Source organism: Anomaloglossus baeobatrachus, chromosome 3, assembly GCF_048569485.1.
Source record: "Anomaloglossus baeobatrachus isolate aAnoBae1 chromosome 3, aAnoBae1.hap1, whole genome shotgun sequence".
In the NCBI taxonomy this organism is placed as follows: domain Eukaryota; kingdom Metazoa; phylum Chordata; class Amphibia; order Anura; family Aromobatidae; genus Anomaloglossus; species Anomaloglossus baeobatrachus.
In genome coordinates, this window is record NC_134355.1 from 464,579,400 (window position 1) to 464,596,928 (window position 17,529).

General features: G+C 42.7%; 1 protein-coding gene across 1 annotated transcript in view; it reads left to right on the forward strand.

The window, feature by feature from the left end:
• LOC142297278 (fetuin-B-like) overlaps positions 1-11,209 on the forward strand; it is a 30,363-nt gene extending 19,154 nt beyond the window's left edge. The window contains exons 6-7 of the mRNA XM_075341530.1: positions 3,049-3,144; positions 10,718-11,209. Of these exons, the coding sequence (XP_075197645.1) occupies positions 3,049-3,144; positions 10,718-11,209 (588 nt within the window). The remainder of the gene's footprint in view (positions 1-3,048; positions 3,145-10,717) is intronic.
• The last annotated feature ends 6,320 nt before the right edge of the window (positions 11,210-17,529 follow it).

Below are 17,529 nucleotides of genomic sequence, written 5' to 3' on the forward strand. Positions count from 1 at the left end.
TTCCTGTGTGGTGACACTTTGTTTGTGAATTCTAGTGCATCTTATTCAAACGAAGCGTCATTACGGGCAGAGGCCGCGGTCACTGCTACAGCCTCTGCCCCCTGCATGAAATAGAGTCATCAGTGATGCTAGTTTCAAGGGCTGGGCTATTCCCTGCGCACTGTCATTGTGTGAAATGCACAATGACAGTGCACTCTATGTTTGCTGCTCTGATCAGTAGTTACGAGCAGGCAACATGATACCTGGTGTTCAGAGACCAGCACCGCCCACACACATGACGTCACTTGGGGGGCGGCACTGGTCTCTGAACACCAAGTATTCTTACAACATGCTCTGCTCTGTTGGTGTTTCGTTAATACAGTATAGTTCTTGGCTATCTGCACCAGGCCCATAAACAATAAATGGAGCAGGTGTAAATGTTTGACAAAACCTCAATTTCAACAGATTGGTTTGGAAGATGTTGTTTAGTTCATAAAATAGCCTTCTAATGTGCCGCTTTGGAAAGTGAAGGGAATATTTAGAGCAGCCTAGACTCTGAACAATCACAGGCATACATGAAAACTGGCTCATTTTGATTTGAAGTTTTATTCCCACTTCAGCACTTATTAGCTGAGATAGATGTAACTGCCGTCAGTTACTACTTTCAAAGCGTTCGGTTATGTAATGATAGATGATGCATTTATACCAGTAGCGCAGCTACTTGGGGGGGCAGAGGGTGTGGTCTACCCGGGCCCATGATCTAGAGAGGTCCACCCTGAGCTACTGCCACATAGAGGTAAAGTAGCTCCGGCACACCGTTTATTTCCCAATTGCAAATCACACATGAAAAACGTGAATGTCTCTTTGAATTTTTATTGAAAAAAGATGATACAGTTGCAGAAAGTCCGCCTATGACAACGTTTCGGCCATCTTCTCGGCCTTCATCTGGTCGGACAGACTGACTGGTTGAGCAATGACTCCCAGAGGGGCAAGAGGACAAGATGACGGTACTGGTAGAGACAGTAAGTCGTGTGAACACGTTATTTGTCTAGTGGTGGATGGACTGGTAAATTCCTGAGATAACGACGGCGTCCCACCACCTCACTAGCCACCTCACCGGACGCACAGGGCACACAAGCGGTCTCTACACATAATACTTGCCTACGCATAGGTTTTCCTTACCCAGCACACTGCTTTATCCAAAAGCCCTTCAGGTAGCCATCCATACCGGATATTTGAGGTATAGAGCCCCGGATCCCATTTAACTTGTGGATACTACCCCTTTTTTCTGCCATGTGCAAATGAGCTAAGAGTTAAACCAGATTCTCTGACATCCACACCTAATTCGGCCAGCATCCTGCCACACAGCACCCCGGCCTAAGGATTGTTTGATATCCTGCCACTCATATACGGATTGATCTCACGCTCTCACAGAGCCGAGCATTACTCATGTACCGCAGAGAACCCCTATAGATAAATCCTAAAATATTGATGGGACCCCGTCGTTATCTCAGGAATTTACCAGTCCATCCACCACTAGACAAATAAAGTGTTCACACGACTTACTGTCTCTACCAGTACCGTCATCTTGTCCTCTTGCCCCTCTGGGAGTCATTGCTCAACCAGTCAGTCTGTCCGACCAGATGAAGGCCGAGACGATGGCCGAAACGTTGTCATAGGCGGACTTTCTGCAACTGTATCATCTTTTTTCAATAAAAATTCAAAGAGACATTCACGTTTTTCATGTGTGATTTGCAATTGGGAAATAAACGGTGTGCCGGAGCTACTTTACCTCTAATAGATATTTTTTCTCCTGAGCACCTGTGATAGGTGATGCTAGGTCCATTTTGCCCCCCCCCCCTACTGCCACAAAGGGCCATGTTAGGACACCAGTTCAGTTTTGTTTGTTTGTTTGTTTTTAAACCCCATTCTCCTTTGTAGTGCCAAGTAGCAAATCCGGCTATTTTTTTTTAAGGGAAAGAGGAGGGGGGTTCAATACATGAGTGTGCTGCAGAGGCAGGGAAGCTTTAATCTGCTCCAGGCCCAGACAGAAGAAAATATCTGCAAGTGGTGTAAGACCTGCAATGACATCAAGCCCATGTTACCCATGTGGGAGGAGGCTGGATATAAAGGAGAAGATGTAGAAGATGAGGGCACATGACAGGTAGTGAGCGAAAAGGAGGATATATGGGTGCCAGGTGTGACAGAGGGGTGCAAGGTGTGACAGAGAGATGCAATGTGTGACAGACAGGTGCAGGCTGTGACAGGTGCAGGCTGTGACAGAGGGATGCAGGCTATGATAGGGGTGCAGACTGTGACAGAGGGGTGCAGGCTGTGACAGAGGGGTGCAGGCTGTGACATGTGCAGGCTGTGACAGAGTGGTGCAGGCTATGATAGGGGTGCAGACTGTGACAGAGGGGTGCAGGCTGTGACAGGTGCAGGCTGTGACAGGTGCAGGCTGTGACAAAGGGATGAAGGATATGACAGGGATGCAGGCAGTGACAGAGGGGTGCAGGATGTGACAGGTGCAGGCTGTAACAGGTGCGGGCTGTGACAAAGGGATGAAGGCTATGACAGGGATGCAGGCAGTGACAGAGGGGTGCTGGCTGTGACAGGTGCAGGCTGTGACAGGTGCAGGCTATGACAGAAAGGTGCAGGTTGCGACAGAGGGGTGCAGGCTGTGTCAGAGAGGTGCAGGGTATAACAGAGGGGTGCAGGCTGTGTGACAGAGGGGTGCAGATTGTATGGGATTGGGGTTTGCAGGGTGGGATAGAGGGGTGCAGACTGTAACAGAGGGGTAAACATGTTTACCTGGCTAGGGGCCCATTCAGAAGTTTTGCCCCCCCCAGAGTTGAACACCTAGCTATGCTTCTGATTTATACCCATCTCAGGCAATAAATGCTAAAATCAGAGTGACCTTTAAACAGTTATTAAAGCCATGTAATGCTTGTAATGTAGCTCTCCAAAGAAAATGCTTAATTCATTCTGCTGATAATGATTACTGGTGCTAACACAATGTGTTTATGCTAGATGATAAATGTAATTTATTGTGTTTTCTTTTTTTATCAGCATACTGGCTACTGTAAAGCTTTTGCTGCAACACATTGGAACAATCCAACTCAAAAGATTGTGCTGAATGTGACTTGTGAAATATTTGAACCAGAGGTATGAAATAAAACATAGTACTTCTGTAATATCACAAATATAATGTTAATAATTTCCTCCATGATAGTAGTAAGGGATCCAATTTTGCAAAAGTGGTAAGGAACTTAAGAGTCTTTGATAGCTAGTGTCATTGTTGAGCTATCTGGATCTGTATAAGCATGCCTCTTGTAATTCAGCAAAACATAGTAGACGTAAGATGTGATATTAACCTCTTCTCAATATCTGACGTTAGTATACGTCATAATTGGGACAGTGTTCCTGCAAATTGAAGTACAGGTACATTAAGCAGAAAACCAGCTGGCGGTGCACATGATACAGATAGCACTTTATAGCACTTATGTGCTATTACAATGTGCAGGCCAGACTGGCACATTCCTTCAGTTTTAGAAAGTCGTAAAAAAGGCCCTAATATTTGTAAGTCAGGAAGGAAACCCTAGAACTGAAGGTCCTCGTATTGTACCAAGGCAACATTGCTCTGTTGAGGTCCCAGAAATTGCAGGAAATAAAGGTTGTAAAGCAACAGTGCAACGTGTGTTATAAAAGGGGTTAAGAAAAGATACCACTTTGGTGCAACACCTTCCCCCTACAAATCTGGCCTATCCACAAAGGATTGTTTGAAAGTGTACCACACATCCTTGGATTACTAAATTCATTTCTGGTCTTCCCTGTTATTACACCAATGTTCCCTGCACAACTTACATGTGTCACCACGTTATAAATTGTCCAAAAAATAAGAAAATCCCACTGTACAAAAGGGCGCTGCTCACAAAGGAGATGAGAGATAAAGTAATAGAATTTATTAAGCTACAATGCGTTTCAGGGATAAAATAATCTCCCCCTTCCTCAGGTAGCTCTTGTAAAAATGAAAAACTTGGAGCTAAAGAAACATTTGTAGAAAAAAAACAACTTTTAATTATTGCCTTCAACCTTGCTTTAATTCATACAAAGTAATTAAAGGGTTAATAATCTTCTTGAATGCGGTTTTGAATACTTTGAGGGGTGCACATTTTGAAAATGCTATCACCTTTGGGCATTTTCTGGCTTCTCACAGTTACTTCAAATGTGAACTGGTTCTTTAAAAAAATTGTACTTGTAAATTTTGATGGAAAAATAAAAGAGTGCTAAACTTTTAACCCTTCTTACTTCCTACCAAACAAAAAGACACATTTTCAAAATTATGCTGACATAAAATAGACATGTAGTAAATGTTATTTACTAATTATTTTGTACGGCAGGACCATCTGTTTTAGGTGTATCAAAATTCAGGAGTTTGAAAATTGCTAATTTTTCGAAATTTTTATTAAATTTACAATTTTTTCATAAATAAATACAAATAATATCAACCTAAATCAGAAGCACTGGAATATGTTGAAGCATTCCAGTGTTATTACTACATAAGGTTAGATTATTAATCTGGTCATGATTGAAAAATTTGGCCGGTTCAGCAATGCAAAAACGGGCTTTGGTGGTAAGAGGTTAAACAACATAAATTAGTGGTCAAGTACTCAAGAATATTATGCTGGCTGCCTGCTAGGATTGTCAGCAGTTTTATTATTAGATGGCCACTGTGTTAGCCTAATTATCTATACTGAGAGGAGGGTATACTAGTCAAAAAAGTACTACTGTACAAAACATTAGCCTCCTGCAAAAATGTTCACTATGGTGTCTACAAAACCAAAAGTAGTTAAGACTTCACACTACAGTTTTAATACATCAGGTTACAATGTATTTCAATGTAATTTTATTTCAGAACAGATTTAGGCCCTCTGTGCACACTGCGTTTTTTACCCGCGGTTTTACCTGTGGTTTTGCTGCAGAAATTTCTTGAGAAATGTTTGTAATCTTCCTGCAGACATTTCCCAGCAAAACCTATGGGAAAAAAAATAGCTGTGCGCACACTGCGTTTTTTTTCTCAAGAAAATTCTTTCTGCAGAATTTCTTGAGAAAATTTCTTGAGAAAATGTGCATGTCACTTCTTTTTCGCAGATACCTGTGGTATTTCACTCCATTCACTGTAATGTAATCGCGAAATACCGCGGGTATACTGCAGGTAGCAAATGATGTGCAGTATACCCTCAGTATAGCTGCGGTTTACCTGCGGTAATGTTCATCACTGCCTGCGGTTTGCAGGGAAGTGATGTCATTATGACAGGAAGAGCAAGCGGAGCAGAGTAAACACACAGATCACACTCCCTGGACGCCGCATGGAAGCGCTTCCGTGTGACCTACGGCGGGTGCCCGTGCAGTCTGTGTCCCACTCCAGCCCAGCGGCTGCCCGCACTGTAGTGTCAGTGTCTGCCCGCAGTATCAGCAGCTTCTCACCCTGCAGTGCTGGCAGCTGCAGGGATGATGAGCGCTGACTTCAGGAGGTTAGATGTGATCATTACCTGCTGTGACGATCTCCTGCACTGCTGACGTCAGCGCTGTCACTGCATTATATGCCCGTCTCGTGGGCGGCCCGAGACTGTCACTAGCGGTGATGTCACAGGCTCTCGGGATACTGCTGAGAACGCGGCGGGCATAGAAGGCAGTGACAGCGCTGACGTCAGCAGTGCAGGAGATCGTCACTGCAGGTAATGATCTCATATAACCTCCTGAAGTCAGCACTCGTCATCCCCTGCAGTGACCTGGGCTGACCTATTGATGTTAGCTCAAGTCACTGCATTGCTCTCCCAGCCAATGGGGAACATTTTGTTCTTCATTGACTGGGACAGTGACTATGGTATGGATCATCGTGGGACCCCCTTATTGGAGAACCCGGATTTGATTGTTCTTTTCAATAAATTGGTGAAAGAGGGAATGTTTTGGGGATTTTTTTTTCAAATAAAACTTTTTTTGCTGTCTATTTTTTATTTCTTACTGACTGGGTTAGTAATGACAAGTATCTGATAGACGCGTGACATCACTAACCCCAGGGATTGATGCCAGGTGACATTACACATCTGGCATCAACCCCATATATTACCTCGTTTGCCACCGCACCAGGGCAACGGGATGAGTTTGGGCGAACCACCAGGATTGGCACATCTAATGGATGCTCCACTCCTGAGGCGGCTGCGGCCTGCTATTTTTAGGCTGAGGAGTGTCCAATAACAGTGGACCTCCCTAGTCTGAGAATACCAGACCACAGCTGTCCGCTTTACCTTGGCTGGTGATCCAATTTGGGGGGGACCCCACGTTTTTTGTTTTAAATTATTTATATAATGTAAAATACCAGCGTGGGGTGCCCTCTGTTTTGGATTACCAGCCAAGGTAAAGCTGCCAGCTGTGGTCTGCAGGCTGCATCCGTCTGCTTTATCCTAGCTGGCTACAAAAGATAGGGGGGACCTCACGTGGTTTTTTTTTTATTTATTTATTTATTTTTTGGCTAAATACAAGGCTAAGCACCCTTTGACACATGAAGGTCACTAAAGGGTGCCAGCTTAGAATATGCAGGGAGGTGGTACATTATATAAGTCTTTCTCATCTATTATATATCTATCTATCCCTCTATCTATTATCTATCTATTCATCTATCTATCTATTCATCTATCCATCTTTCCCTCTATCCATTATCTGTCTATCTATCGATTGAACAACTGGCTACGACGGTGGTGCAGGCAGCAAGGATTTGGATTCTTAGACCATGGAGTGAATTACCTCTACGATGGACTTCTCGCAAGAGACGGGATACACCTCACAAAACCTGGGAAACACACGTTCGCCAGAAGGCTTGCCACACTCATCAGGTGGGCTTTAAACTAGAAGAAGAGGGGATGGGAGAAAAAACAGCAGACAAGAACATGCAGCAGAAGGACAAACTAATCAAGGATACTAGATGCCGTAAAGAGGACCCAAGACAGGGTACTAAGAAGGAAGCTGAGAAAAGGGGAGCAAAACTTCTTTCCTGCATGCTGACCAATGCAAGAAGCCTGACCAATAAGATGGAGGAACTGGAGCTGGTAATGTATGAGGAGAAATACGACATAGTAGGAATAACTGAGACATGGTTAGATGATAGTTATGACTGGGCGGCTAACCTGCAAGGATATGAATTGTTTAGGAGGGATCGTAAAAAAAGGAAAGGGGGTGGAGTCTGTCTATATATAAAGTCCAGTTTAAAGCCCAGACTAAGAGAAGATATTCAAGAGGGAAATGAAGAGGTGGAGTCTGTATGGGTGGAGATACAAGGAGGGAAAACTAATAAAATCCTCATAGGGGTTTGTTATAAGCCACCAAATATAACAGAAACCACTGAAAATGTATTATTGAAACAAATAGACAAAGCAGCAAATCACAATGAGGTGATTATTATGGGGGACTTCAATTACCCCGATATAGACTGGGAAACTGAAACCTGTGTATCTCAGAAAGGAAACCGGTTTCTGTCAGTAACTAAGGATAATTATCTGTCCCAACTTGTGCCGGGCCCAACTAGAGGGGCAGCCCTTCTGGACTTAATTTTAAGCAACAGGCCAGATAGAATAACAGACGTACGAGTGGATGGGCACCTAGGGAATAGTGACCACAATATAATACAATTCCACTTGTCCTTTAGTAAGGTGCCTTGGAGGGGGGTTACAAAAACGCTGAATTTCAGGAAAGCAAAGTTTGATCAACTTAGAGAAGACCTTCGCCAAATTGATTGGGACAATGTCCTCAAAAATGGGAGCACAGAAAATAAGTGGGAAATTTTTAAATCGGTATTAAACACCCACTGCGAGCTAGCCATACCATACAGAAATAAAAGGGCTAGGAACAGGAGAAAACCAATGTGGCTTAATAAGGATGTAAAAGGGGCAATGAATAATAAGAAAAAGGCATTTAAAAAGCTAAAACAAGAAGGCAGCGAGGAAGCATTAAAAATATATAGAGAAAAAAATAAAATGTGTAAAAAACAAATATATTTAGCAAAAGTAGAAACTGAGAGACTCATTGCTAAGGAAAGCAAAACAAATCCCAAACTATTCTTTAATTATATAAACAGAAAAAAGATTAAAATTGATGGTGTTGGCCCTTTAAAGAATAATGAGGGTAAAATCATAGAAAGCGATGTGGGAAAAGCAAATGTTTTAAATACTTTTTTCTCAACTGTGTTCACACAGGAAAAGCATATGCCAGGGGAAATGCAGAGTGATCATGTAAATGCCCCATTAAGTATGACCTGCCTAACCCAGGAAGAAGTGCAGAACCGACTTAGTAACATTAAAATTGACAAATCACCAGGCCCTGATGGCATTCACCCTCGGGTATTAAGGGAGTTAAGTAATGTGATAGACAGGCCTCTATTCCTTTTATTTAAAGACTCTATAGAAACTGGGTCTGTTCCACTGGATTGGCGGCTAGCAAATGTGGTACCAATATTCAAAAAAGGGTGCAAAAGGGAACCTGGAAACTATAGGCCGGTAAGCTTAACATCTGTTGTGGGTAAAATGTTTGAAGGGTTTTTAAGGGATACTATTATGGAATGTCTCAATGTTAATAACTGTTTAACTCCATATCAACATGGATTTATGAAGGATCGCTCCTGTCAAACTAACCTGATCAGCTTCTATGAGGATGTAAGCTCTCACATGGACCGAGGAGAATCATTGGATGTCATTTATCTCGACTTCGGTAAAGCATTTGACACTGTCCCACATAAAAGACTGCTAAGTAAAATGAGAAAGCTTGGGCTCGGGGAAAATGTGTGTAGATGGGTAGGTAGCTGGCTTAGTGGTAGAAAACAAAGAGTGGTTATTAATGGTGCATACTCAGATTGGGCCAGGGTTACTAGTGGGGTGCCACAGGGGTCTGTATTGGGCCCCCTACTATTTAATATATTTATTAATGATCTGGTGGATGGTTTACAGAGTAAAATATCAGTATTTGCAGATGATACAAAACTATGTAAGGTAGTTAACACAAAGGAGGACAGTTTGCAACTACAGATGGACTTGAGTAAATTGGAGAATTGGGCTGAAAAATGGCAAATGAGGTTTAACACAGATAAGTGTAAGGTTATGCACATGGGAAGGAGAAACAGATGCTACGATTACTTACTAAATGGGAAACTGCTGGGGAAATCAGACATGGAAAAAGACTTAGGCATCTTAGTGAATAAGAATCTAAATTGGAGTGCCCAGTGTCAGGCAGCAGCCACCAAAGCAAATAGAGTGATGGGATGCATTAGAAGAGGTCTGGGGGCACGAGATGAAAACATCATTCTCCCTCTGTACAAATCACTAGTCAGACCACACTTGGAGTATTGTGTGCAATTTTGGGCGCCGGTGCTGAAGAAAGACATTACTGAACTTGAAAGGGTTCAGAGGCGGGCTACTAAAATAATAAATGGAATGGGTGCATTACAATACACGGAAAGGTTATCAAAATTAGGTCTATTTACTCTAGAAAAGAGAAGACTTAGGGGAGACCTAATAAATATGTACAAATATATCAGAGGGCCATATAGAGATCTCTCCCATGATCTGTTTGTACCAAGGACTATGACAAGAACAAGGGGGCATTCTTTTCGATTGGAGGAAAGAAAATTCCTACATCAGCATAGAAGAGGGTTCTTCACGGTAAGAGCAGTGAGGCTCTGGAACTCTCTTCCTGAGGAAGTGGTGATGGCCAACTCACTGAATGAATTTAAGAGAGGAATGGATGCATTTCTTGTTAGCAAAAGTATAGAAGGTTATAAATAGCATAATCTTACAGGTAGATAGAAGAGCGACCAAGATTATTAGAGGAATGGGTGGGCTGCAATACCAAGACAGGTTATTAAACTTGGGGTTAGTTAGTTAGGAAAAACAAAGGCTTAGGGGGATCTAATCACAATGTATAAATATATGAGGGGACAGTACAGAGACCTTTCCAAAGATCTCTTTACACCTAGGCCTGCGACTGGAACACGGGGGCATCCGCTACGTCTTGAGGAAAGAATGTTTAATCATAATCACAGATGAGGACTCTTTACTGTACGAGCAGTGAGACTATGGAGCTCTCTGCCGTATGATGTTGTATTGAGGGATTCACAAGTAAAATTTAAGCAGAGCCTGATCGCATTAATTGAAAAATATAATATTACCAGTTATGTATATTGGATTTTATGACAGGGTGTTGATCCAGGGAACTAGTCTGATTGCCGTATGTGGAGTCAGGAAGGAATTTTTTTCCCCATTGGAGCTTATTTGACACATTGGGGTTTTTTTGCCTTCCTCTGGATCAACATGTTAGGCTACGGGTTGAACTAGATGGACTTAGAGTCTCCCTTCAACCTTAAAAACTATGAAACTATGAAACTATGATTATCTATCTATTATCTATATTATTTATTGCAGTTACAGCATAAAAACCGCAGGGACCAACCTGCAGAAAAACCGCGGCAAAACCGCGGCAAAAACGCATGCGTTTTTCCGGCGGTTTTGGTGCATTTTTTACCGCAGGTGCGGTAATCTTCAACTCCCAGAAGTTTCTCAAGAAATTTTCTTAAGAAAAATCACTTTTCTAGTGCGCACATAGCCTTATTGTCAAATTTTAAATAGTACCAATACAGCCATATAGTGGTCTTAGAACAGCAATTTTACTTAGAAAATTATATTTTTTATTTTAGGCAGGAATTCTGCAAGAACCAAAGCATAATGATGCCAAAGATCAATCAAGTAATGACAAAAAAGATTATGGAAAGCAAGGTGACAGAGGAAAAGGAAAAAAGACTGGCCAAAAAGAAGGGCGTGGGTTTGTTAAACCTGGTAATGAACTTGGACAAAAATATGACGAACATGATCATGACCATGATCACCTACACAGTTATGAACATCATCACAACCAACCACAAAGACCTCGTGGTCCTCAATCCAGTCCACCCAAAACAGAGGGCACCATTACATATCTTTCTGGAAATGAACCATCAACTACAGTTTCACCTAAAGATCAAGAAAAGAAGGGTAAAAGACCAAAACCAGACAGGAAAGAAGAAGGAAAACCATCAAAATCATTTATTCGCCCTTTCCCTGAAAAGGCCTCAACATCAGATCAGTGCCCTGGTCCAGACACAAATATTCCAGTTGATGAAAATATTTCCAGTACAGCAGGAACACAATAACCAACACAACCTCCAAAGTAGACGTGAATGATCTATAACTGCGTGCTTAACCAATCTTGTACTCCCATTTGGTAAATTCAAGCTGTGATGCATGATAAGACATAAAATAAATATATAGAACAAAAAAAGGTTAAAATGTAGTGTTTTCTTTTTAAAATAAAACACAACCTTTTGTATATTGATAGTAAATGTAGTGGGGATACATGATGGTGGGTTACCCGTTAAGAAAATCCATGTAGTCAGTTCTAGTTGAATGAATTACTTTATTTTGCACTTTCACACAACAGAGGCACAACTATTCTAGGGATGAAAATGTGTTAAATCATATTTAAAAGGGTTGTCCCCTTTCAGAATATCTTCATCCCCAGCAGCACTTTGTTATGAAAAAATAAAAATAAAAATTGCACTTTATTCTCCATCCCCGGGTCCAGCATTGAGCCTCTGGTGACTCTCTGAGTCTCCAGTATTGGCTATGGTGCTGACATCATGTCAAGAGTGTGCAGCGATGACCGAGGGACACCGCAGTGCAGAGTAAGGTACAGTACCAGACAGGCTGATGGATAAAACCAGGGAAGAGTTTATTGAGGGGAAAGGTTACATACACAGGCTGCAAAGCACCAGGGAAAGAAGTGTGATGATTAGGCAGGCAAAAAAAAAACACACAATAGCAATTGAACGCTCTAGCTGAGACGATTTTGCTTAATTGTACAATAGTCAACAATGTAGAAGCAACAAGTTAACAATATGTGGGAAACAGCTCCTTCTACTCTACCCACTGCCCTGACTCATCTCCCCTATCAGGACTGTTTGGACACCGCAGTCGAGCTATGGACACCTAAACTATTCCCTAACCGATGCACCATGGTGCAGACTCATGGCACTGTCCAAATGTCTGGTCCCCTAGTAGAACAAAAGGTACATAGGTGCGCACTTCTCTTGGAATGGATGGAGAGGCCTTTCTTACTTTGAATCACAGGTCAGCTGGGCTCATCCAGGAGACATCTGTCGAGTACTGACTACCTCAGGCATCTCTCTCTCTCGGACGTCCTGGAACTCTCTCCCTTTCACTTCCTTCTTCTTCCCGCACTTTTCTCGGACCATACTAAACAACACAAAACAGAAGGGGTGACGTGGGCCAAACCATTATGCTAAGCAGGGGAACCCTGTCTCTTAGGCCCGTTTCACACGTCAGTGAAAAACACAGACGTTTTTCACTGGCGTGTAAAACACGCACATGTCCCTGCGTGTGCCGAAAATCATGGCACACGTGGGTTGTCTAAGTGCAATCCGGGCTCCGTTCTCCGTGGCCCGTGATTGCACTTAGAGATTCACTCACCTGCGCCCACTCCCACTGTCCGTGACGCAGCATCCGGCCGGCGGTGACCCCTGCAGGAGCTGCTTCCGGGTCGGCTGTGTCGCGCATAATGAATATGCGCGACAGTAATAAGCCGGCACAGAAGGAGCAGGGAGAACGGGCTGCAGAGGACATCGCTGGACGCCGGGTGAGTTAAAATGTTTATTATTTTAAAAGCACGTTTTTTTCTGTCACGTGTTTCACGGACCACACCACTGCGTGGTCCGTGGAACATCAGTGATGCCAGAAAAAAATGGACATGTCTCCGTGCAGCAATCACGCACACGCGGGTACGCTGCACGGAGACACGTGCAGTGACAAATCACTGACGTGTGAGCAGACCCATTCATTAGAATGGGTCTGCGTATGTCAGTGATTCTGGTACATTTAAAAAAAAACACAAACGTACCAGAATCACTGACGTGTGAAAGGGGCCTTAGGCTGTGTGCGCAGTGCGCACGTTGCATTTTTTTCATGCGTTTACGCAGCGTTTTAAACTGCAGCGTAAAGGCATGCATTCTGTGTCCCCAGCAAAGTCAATGAGGATTTAGGAAAATCCATGTGAACGTTGCATTTTAGAACGCAGCGTTTTGGATGCCAATTTTTTGACAAAATCTCTGCATTCTAAAAAGCAACATGTCAATTGTTTTGTGCATTTTGGATGCTTTTCTCACTCTGTCTATGGCAGAGCAAGCATCCAGAACGCATGAATTCGGAATCCATTCTGCATTCGCAATGCATCCAAAACGCAGCTTTTCAGCTGCGTTTTGAAACACACATTCAGTGACAAAACACTGCAGAATATTTGTCACAGCAGAACACAACGTGCGCACACAGCCTTAAAGTCACAGTAAGGCCCCCTTCACACGTGCGTGTAAATCACGTACGTGTTATGCGTAGCGTATTTCATGTCCGTGTTGCGTTTTTAACGTCCGTTTTCTGGCTCCGTGTGTGATGCGTGTGTCATCTGTATGTCCATATGAGATGTGCGTGTGTTCGTGTTTGTAGTAAACACCCCTCATAAAGTGCAAATGCATAGTAAAAAACACATAAAGCCGCTCAAAGTGGAGAAACTCTTACCCATAATACCTCCTAGTCAGTGAGAGGATGCACCTCCAGGACCCCAACGCGTGTTTCCCATGGGCTTCTTCAGGGGGTCGCAAGGATGGATGTGCTCACCAGGGTATATATATACCCTCATTCACAATTTCGGCCCCTGAATGGCATCCAGCATGGTGCATACATGGTCAGCCCCAGCGCCGACCGGAAGCCGTGTCAGCACTCCAGCGACCTGACCCGAGGAGGGAAAACTCCTTCAGATGTCATTCTCGGCCTGTCGCTAAGAGGAGGCATCATCAGTAATTGGCCGCCGCCACAGGCAGACCACGCATGTGCACAACGTCACTGGAGGAGAAAACACCCATCAGCGCCATTTTGGGAAGGTCAAAACCAGATGAGTCTGGATGATGGGCGCCATAATGGGAAAGTAAAAAATACAACATTATAATGGCAGCAAGGTACTAAATACTCTGATATACAGCATACGTAGAAAGCATGTATTTAGACTGTATATATTTAAGCACACCTAATAAGTTACACAATTCACAAAGCTATAAGTGTACATAAAGTGCAGTTATATCTTTGAAAGTGCCAATAAAGTACAAAAATACCCCTACCTCACCTCATTGTACACAATGTACACTGGAGATCAAAATTAAAGAACAACACACAATTTCCTAAATGATAGGGTCATTCTGTAGTCCTATGTGATTGTGATTATATTGTAGCATGAGTAAACTATTCTCTATTCTTATAGAGTGAGTAAGTAAGCAGTATTTTAAGCTTATTTCATTAAGTGAATGTATTCCAAATCACATACTTAAAATATAAATGAGATAAATTAAAAAGAAGACTGATCAATATTAGAGAACACTTTCAGATACCTGCAAGTTATTGGTGTTAGTCTGGCACTTGGTGCCAATTTCCTTAATTATCTGACAAACCCTATGTAAATGGCAGCCTAACTTTCCAGTTTGCACTGACTTTGCAAAAATGGTGTGCCGTTCCAAAGTGACTGAAACCCTCTGGCAGCAGGTTATCCAGATGAAGGCCAAAGGGGTAACCCTATCAGCCATAGCAAGATAAGTTGGTCATTCCAAGTCTGTGATTTGAGAATATTGCATCTTAAAACATCACAAACTTGTTTTAAGTCCCCCAAGAAGGCTGGTTGCCCTCGAAAGACAAATGCAACAGAGGAGAGGATAATGCGGAGAATCTCCATGGGTAATCGTTTTAACACTGCAGCTGGAATTGCTCGCCAGTTTAGCGCTAAACAGGGTAAGGATCTGTCTCGTAATAAAGTGTGAAAATGTTTAAGAGCATTTGGACCGAAAGCACACTCTGCAATGACCAAACCTCTCATTAGCAAAAATAATCAAAAGGCTAGACTCACCTTTGGTGAGGAGCATAATTATAAACCAACAGACATAAGAAGTATTTTAAGATTGCCAAATAAATACCCCTTATTTATCTTACATTAGCTCAATGAAGTATGAAAAAAATGCACCTAAAACATTTTTATTGGTAGAAAAAGTCATTTAAAGCCATTAAGGGGGACATAACCATTACAAGGTAATATGATAAAACCAAGTTCACACAGACACAGGAGGGTGAAAGAAACCCCCCACAGGTCTACACATCACATATCTAAGCATAGTTTCTTAGGACCATGTAATTGCCGCATACAGAAAGATAGATAAATAAGTTCCCAGTTAAAATAACTAGGGACCTCTGTTACCGCGTTAGTAAAATACTGCACAGCCCAACCAGAGAGTCACCACACAGTGGGGCAAAAGCACATAGTGGCATACAGGTACACAAGCATATACTATGCAGACTGCTTACCAGAATAGGACGTGTAGACGGGTGGGGGGACAAGTCCCAACACGTGATTCGCGTGTTGCTTCGTCGGGGGACCGTAGACACTGAGGGGGAAGTGAGGGTATATATGTCTTCCAGAGTCCACATGATGCAGCTCACCTGGTGCACTCAGGGTCCTCAGGTGTAATGCTGCAGACGGCGCGGGCTCTCCGGCGCTCCACAGGCTAAGGACAAAACTCCTAGTGACGTAATTTACCCATGGAGCACCGAGTAGGAGACCGCGCCGTCTGCGCATGCGCATGGTGGCAGTGGAGCGCACTTTCTGGTCCGCGGTCTGCGCATGTGCAGACGGCGCGGTCTCCTACTCGGTGCTCCATGGGTAAATGATGTCACTGGGAGTTTTCTCCTTAGCCTATGGAGCGCCGGAGAGCCCGCGCCATCTGCAGCATTACACCTGAGGACCCTGAGTGCGCCAGGTGAGCTGCATCCTGTGGACTCTGGAAAACATATACCCTCACTTCCCCCTCGGTGTCTATGGTCCCCCGACGAAGCAACACACGAAACACGTGTTGGGACTTGTCCCCCCACCCGTCTACATGTCCTATTCTGGTAAGCAGTCTGCATAGTATATGCTTGGTGTACCTGTATGCCACTATGTGCTTTTGCCCCACTGTGCGGTGACTCTCTGGTTGGGCTGTGCAGTATTTTACTAACACGGTAACAGAGAGGTCCCTAGTTATTTTAACTGGGAACTTATTTATCTATCTTTCTGTATGTGGCAATTACATGGTCCTAAGAAACTATGCTTAGATATGTGATGTGTAGACCTGTGGGGGGTTTCTTTCACCCTCCTGTGTCTGTGTGAACTTGGTTTTATCATATTACCTTGTAATGATTATGTCCCCCTTAATGGCTTTAAATTACTTTTTGTACCAATAAAAATGTTTTATATGCATTTTTTGTGATACTTCATTGAGCTAATGTAAGATAAATAAGGGATATTTATTTGGCAATCTTAAAATACTTCTTATGTCTGTTGGTTTATAATTATGCTTTATGAAGCCTTTGTCTTATAATTATACTATGAGATCCAGTATTGTCTCTCCACTTTGTTTAACATTTTTGGTGAGGAGCATGTTGTGTGGACAGAGGAGTTGTCTACATTTTAGTGATGAAAGCAAGTTTAATTTGTTTAGGTCTGATGGGAAAAATAATGTTTATTGACCAACTGGGGAAAGACTGAACCCAAAGTGTGTTAAGAAGTCAGTGAAAGTTGGTGGAGGAAGTGTCATGGTTTGGGGAATGTTTTCTGCAGTAGGAGTTGGACTTCTAATACAGCTACATGGCAGAGTGAATGCAATTGTGTATCAGAACCTTCTTCAACCACACGTGGTTCCTTACTTGCATTCATCACTCAACCAGCCGGCAATTTTCATACAGGACAATGCCCTCTGTCACACAGCAAAATGGGTAAAGCAGTTCCTCGAAACAGACAACATAGAAACAATTAAATGGCCTGCTCAGAGTCCTGATCTAAACCCAATAGAAAACCTCTGGAAAATCTTTGGTGACAAAGTTATGGCCAAAAAACCCACAACAGTCAAAAAATTGTGGAAGAGACTGGAAGAAGAGTGGACCAAAATCACACCAGAGCGGTGTGAGAGACTAGTGATGTCCTGTGGCTGCATATATGCTGAAGTAATTCAAAACAAAGGCCTGTACACTTCTTAATGATTGGTGATTGTGGTTACCTTCAAGACATTTAGTTATAATGTTTCTCTGTGCTACTGTCATTACTGTTCTCTAATTATGATCATCACATTTTGGGCAAAATAAATGTTTTATGTTGATAAACTTTGAATCTTTTGTAAAACACTGTTGTAGTGGCATGGTGTACCCCTTACAAAAAAACCTTCAAATTTTGATCAATGTAGATTATATTACTTCTGAAAAAACCAAGTGATTACACATTGTTCTCTAATTTTGATCTCTAGTGTTGATTGTAAGCTCTTACGAGCAGGGTTGTCATTACTTTTGCTTCAATGATTGTATCTTCTATAACTGTTACTTATGAGTGTTTGTTTGT